At 42.2% G+C, this 5,751-nt stretch overlaps 1 protein-coding gene across 1 annotated transcript in view; it reads left to right on the forward strand.

Moving 5' to 3' along the window:
• The window catches only part of NUFIP1 (nuclear fragile X mental retardation protein interacting protein 1), a 28,546-nt gene that overhangs the window by 3,820 nt on the left and 18,975 nt on the right, over positions 1-5,751 (forward strand). Inside the window, exons 2-5 of the mRNA XM_009322853.1 lie at positions 268-356; positions 1,505-1,609; positions 2,255-2,317; positions 2,650-2,726. Of these exons, the coding sequence (XP_009321128.1) occupies positions 268-356; positions 1,505-1,609; positions 2,255-2,317; positions 2,650-2,726 (334 nt within the window). The remainder of the gene's footprint in view (positions 1-267; positions 357-1,504; positions 1,610-2,254; positions 2,318-2,649; positions 2,727-5,751) is intronic.

A 5,751-nucleotide genomic window follows, 5' to 3' on the forward strand; every position in this document is an offset into this window, starting at 1 on the left:
GGGGGGGCGGGGGGGAGGTCGTCTCTCGGGCCCCGCGGGCTCCTTCCCGTCCCTCGCCGGCGGGGACCCTGGGGCTGTCCCTGACCCTTGGGCGGCGGTGGACTCCCCCTCCCTCCAGGCATGTGCCCCGCTGTCGGTGCTGGTCGTGCAGCCCTGGCTCGTCTCTCCCCCAGGCCCTTCCCCGCCACAGTGGGCCCACCGAGGTAGCAGGGGGTGTGTTTTACTAGCTGCATGTATAACGGCATCTTTTTTTTTTTCCTTTTGAAGGTGGAAATGGCAATTTCTCACAGAAATGGCAAGGCGAGCAAGCGCCTGGATTTAGTAAACATTTTCCAGAAGAAAATAACAAGCCAAAGGTATGGACTGGAGTCCCCAGCATGAGAAAGACATGGACTTGTTGAAGCGGGTCCAGAGGAGGGACACAAAAATGGTCAGAGGAATGGAACACCTCTCCTATGAAGAAAGGCTGAGAGAGTTGGGTTTGTTCAGCCTGGAGAAGAGAAGGCTTCGGGGAGACCTTGTTGCAGCCTATCAGTACTGAAAGGGGGCTTATAAGAAAGATGGCGGCAAACTTTTTAGCAGGGCCTGTTGCGACAGGACAAGGGGGAATGGCTTTAAATTAAAAGAGGGTAGATTTAGACTAGATGTAAGGAGGAAATTTTTTACGTTGAGGGTGGTGAGACACTGGCACAGGTTGCCCAGAGAGGTGGTGGATGCCCCATCCCTGGAAACCTTCAAGGTCAGGTTGGCCGGGGCTCTGAGCAACCTGATCTAGTTGAAGATGTCCCTGCCCACGGCAGGGGGGTTGGACTAGATGACCTTTAGAGGACCCTTCCAACCCAAACCATTCTGTGATTGTGTCAGTGACAGTCATGTGGAACCTGCCCCATGGTACTACAGAGACCCCGTACTCTTGTCAATGTGCCTGCCCTTCCAAGAGATGTAATGCAAACGTATGACAGTCAGTCTGCAACTCTTGAGCCCATTGAAAGAAAGATTCTAACGCAGATTTACTTTAGAAAAGCCCTTACCGTGGTGATGCCCGAGTGCCTAAATTACATCAGCGCTCTGTTATGTTATCAGGGCCAGACAGCCAGATCGCCCTGATGTGTGTAGTGGGAGAAGGAAGGATCTCTGCTGCCCTCCGAGCTCTTGCGTGTCACGTGAGAACAGGCATGGTCTGACTTGATAGGGAGGAGACTCAGGGCTGTAGCCTAGCTCTCCTCCCAGCCCTCGATAAACCTGTGCCAGCCTGGTATGTTTGCAGAAGTGATAATTGATGGAAAGGTGGTAGGGGAGAGAGCTGAGTGCAGGGTGCTTTTTTTGGAAGATGAGTGATTTGAACTTCGCTTTCATGTTATGTTAGCTTATCTTTGAAAGATGTTTTACTTGATGGCTTTATTAACAAAAACATTCATGAAAGTGTTTCACACCTACTTAAAAACAGGAATACCTTATAATCTTGTAACTGCAATCTTGAGATGATTTCTTCTTTTTTTTGCAGACCAAAAAGAAAAAAGAGCCAGTTTTCTCTCATTACTGTGATACCTGTGACCGTGGCTATAAAAACCAGGAGAAGTATGATGAACATATTTCACAACATAAACAGGTTGATGAGTTTGGCTTGTTTTATTTATACTTTAGTTTTTAACTTTGTGCATGGTAAGTAGTTAGCTATAGTCACTCTTTGAATGGAAGACTTAGCAAAGAGATTCCAGAGTGACAAAAAGTGTCAGTAGGGGATTTTTTCTGAATGCTGTGTGTAGGGGAGCTCTCAGTTGTATTTTTGGTTTTATTGCTGAAGTCATTTTAATGTCTTGTGAAGTACTGCTAAGTCACCCCAGTGGTAGGAATTAATTCACTGACATCAGTGTAGCAGGTAACATTTTTCGTCTAACAAGGCTTTATGTAGAAAACATATTTTAAAAATCCACTCCTTTACTGCAAAGAAATATCAAAATTTGAAATTGGAGAGTCTTGCAAATCTTTCTCTTAGGTTAACTTCACGTTATCTCCAATTATCAGGTACGTTGGCTTCACTGGTTATTCTAAAATCAGATGAAATTTAGAAGTACGCTCTCCTTTCTTACTGTTTTTACAATCAGGTTTGTTTTGAAACTGAGTAGCTCAAAAGTTCTGTATAACTAACTGCACAGGCATCTTACGCTGAGTTTGTTTGAAGTGTACTCAAATGCTTGTTTGTAATTTGTTTGTGTAACTTGGTGTGTCTTAAGTTCACCCCCTTATCTTGCAGTGCACGGAAGAAGGTTGCAATTTCAGCGCACATGAGAAGATAGTTCAGATACACTGGAAGAATGTAGGTATCCCCCTGGGCCCAAAATATGAGTCTATGCGACCTTTACTGTAGTCCCTTTTCTCATTCTTCAGAGGCTTGCTTTCATTCTTGTGGAAGGCAAACGTATCACCTCTGAGTAGAATCTGTTGTAAGACAATGTTGTGGATGAAAATATGTTGAATACTATGGTGGGGTTTTTTTAACAGATTCATTTTGTAATCACTGTGTGCAGTCTCGCCACTTTTGGAGATGAAAACAGTGTGATACTACTATAGTTGGCAGAATGATGCTTTTTTTTTCCTGTGGGTTTTTGCCTTCCCCTTGTAAACACCTATGAAATACTTTTTCCTTAGGCACATGCACCTGGTGCTAAAAGAATAAAATTAGATAGTCCAGAAGAGATCGCTAGATGGAGAGAAGAAAGAAAAAAGTGAGTAAGACTTGTGACCTATGAATTTGTTTTACTGTATTTTCCCTGTGTGATCATTAGATGACAGCTGAAAGGCAGTAGCAGCACGAGCTTGCTGCTGCTGTTCCTTTGACTCCACAGAACTCCTGCGGTAGTGGTCTGTGTCAGAATGCCCGAGCCAGGAGGGTGCGAGCTGCAGAGACTATAATCATTTGGATGATTATAATAGAAGGCAAGATACCAACTGAGAAGGAGGTAGCTTTCCCAGATGCTTGATTTGGTACCCCAGGTTAGGTGAACGACTCATTCCTTTTAGCCTGATTGCTGAGACATTTTAGGTCAGAAATGTGTGTGTGTTTTCTTGGTGGTTTTTTAATAGCTAAGAAATCTGGAGCTCTTGTACTGACTATAATTGTAATACATCATGCTGTGTGCAAATTTCCAGAGCTTAAGTTGTCGCAGTAGACCCCAACAGGGAGTTCTCCTAATTTTTAAGAACTTTCTGCATTGCTTGACACTTTTCTACTGAAAGAGAACAGAATCCATGAATGATGCTGTCTCAAGTAGTCTAACTTGCGTTGTACCGAAGGTATGAGGTAAAGTTCTCATGTAAGCAGTATTTCTTATTCTGTGATGTGAAGTGGTACAACTGCTTTCCCTTTACCAGGATTGAAGTGTTTAAAAATTCACACTGGACTTATATAGATCTTATCCCACTGATGTTTGGGGTTTTTTTCCCCCCCTAAATTGAACAGATTAAAATCTACCCTTTTCCAGCAGGTGAAAGATGCTGTAGGCTTTCCTCACTTCTGTTCCAGACTTGGAATATAGTCTTGGGAGGGATCAGTGCACAGGTTTTGTTTCCGTGAGCAAGAGTCCTATATGCAGAGTGGGAAGTGATACAAATTTAATTTCAAGATCACTGGTGATGAGCTTGGGCAGTGTACTAGTCACCTATTTTTTTTAAATGAAAATAAACCCGGTTGTCTGATGTAGTCTTACTGATGGATCCAGCTTGCGTTTATGTCAGAAAGCAATGTTAATGCATTCTTGTTTTGAACCTGGCTTCCCTTAATAAGTTCTTACACAATGGCTTTGTAAAAAAGGAAAAATGAGTGGAATGTATGGTAGGAGACTTTTTTTTATTGCCTCCCATCACTTTTTGCTGTATTGAGAAGCAAAATTTCTCCCCATGTAATGGGAAGGAGCAAATCCCTGCAAGTTTAACATTCCTTTGGGTGTGGTTTCAGCTTTTTCTGCACATTTCAGAACCGCAAAGGGAAGTCTTTCACTATGTCAGCTCATCGTAGCAGTCAGCTGTTGCACCTGCTGTTCATTTTTTACAAATGAAGATAATCTGTAGATCCTGGTGTGTGGTGGTGGTTTTTTTTTTTAAACAGCTTTTTTGTGTGTGTTTGGTTTTTTTAAACCAAAAATTTCTTTTTGTCCCCTGTTTAAAATGCCGTAGTTAACCAGACAAAAATTGCTTGTGATCTATGCAGGTACAAGTTTGGTGTTAGATTAGTTTTGGTTCCAAGGTTTCATTTTATTCAAAAGGTACTTAAGGGTTTGGTTTTTTACCTGCTTTCACTTTACATATTGCTGTCTTCCCCCTCCCCCCCCCAGTAGTGATACTTGCCAAGTCTGTATTGCTTACAATACAAAGTGTTTGAACAGAGTTAGCAAAAACCAAAGTGTCCTTAGATTTATCTGTCTTGTGGCCCACGCTTGAAATATATCAATACTTGCGTGCAGAGCCTTTGCTATTCATTTGCAACTTTGCATACACTTCTGTTTTAGGAGGTGTTTGGGAGAGTTCCTGTGTAGTGGCTGATGCTAAGGTTTAAGTTTTGAAATGATGTTTAAGGTACGTATGTTAGTACATGCTCTACTGTATACTAGAACATTAGGGAAGCAGGAACTGAGTGTAGAATCGTGTTTAGGTACTGTTTGCTTGGGGAGTGGGTGCTGCAAGTCAGAGCAACGTTTATCTACAGTTAATTGTAAGGATGATACTCTGCCTGAGATCGTTTTTGTTGAGTTTCTAGAGAATCTCATGGCACATTCTGTTGTTTTTTTACAGATGAATATAATTTGGCTGTGGTACAACATTGCTGAAAGCCTTTTATTTTACTGTGCCACAGTAAAATAAATGGAAATACAGTCTTGTAGTCAGGACCACCAACCAAAAAAGGCAATGAGATTAGGACCTTCTAAGCCAAGGCCACTAGATGGAGTACCGCTGTAGCTTATTTTGGTACTTCAGTCCTTGCATGGGCATCTCGTTTAGCTACAATGGATGGGTGTAGAATGACTACCTGGGTGGCTTTTCTTACTCTTTGTACAACAAGGAAGCTGTACTAACAGCCTTCTTTTTTTAATTAAAAAAAAAAAAAGAAAAAAAGAAAGAAACCCAGCTGAAGCTTTTGTGAAGCGTTAATTGAGTCTCCAGCAAAGCATCAGTTTAGTACTGAAGGTCTGTTGTTGACTCACAGTAAACATTGCATTGTACAGAAAAAAAGGACACCAGAGGGAGTCTGAGCTATTAGGCAGTTGTGGTTTATGGTGACAGGAAAAAGCCTTTTTCTTTCTAGAAGCTGCAGTCAGAGTTAAGAATGAATCTTTTTAGGTCATTAGTAGTTTGTTTCTAATTAGGTTGCAATGATTTAACGCATGTGTTTCCATGCTGCATCCCTAACATTCCTGTCTTGCTTGTTCTTTCAGCTGTTATAAATAATTACTTACAGAGTTGAGATTTTTCTTCTTAATTAGCTGCTGTGTTGCTCAGTTGTGTATCCTGCTAAAATCTATTAGAAAGAGCCTGTGTGTAAAGTGCAGCCTTATTTCACATAGAGGGAAGAGAAGGGGGAGTATCTCTGGATGAAGTACGCTGGGTCAGAATGCTGTTTTCCTGTCTCCGATTCTGTACAATGCCCTGTTCATCGCTGCAGCCTTCATGTCTCTGCTTACCTAAGAGACTCTTTAATGGCTTGTGGCCCGCTGAACCTGCTGAGCCAGGCAATCTGAAGTTAAGCGGACAACGATA

Source organism: Pygoscelis adeliae, unplaced genomic scaffold (assembly GCF_000699105.1).
Source record: "Pygoscelis adeliae isolate BGI_AS28 unplaced genomic scaffold, ASM69910v1 Scaffold74, whole genome shotgun sequence".
NCBI lineage: Eukaryota > Metazoa > Chordata > Aves > Sphenisciformes > Spheniscidae > Pygoscelis > Pygoscelis adeliae.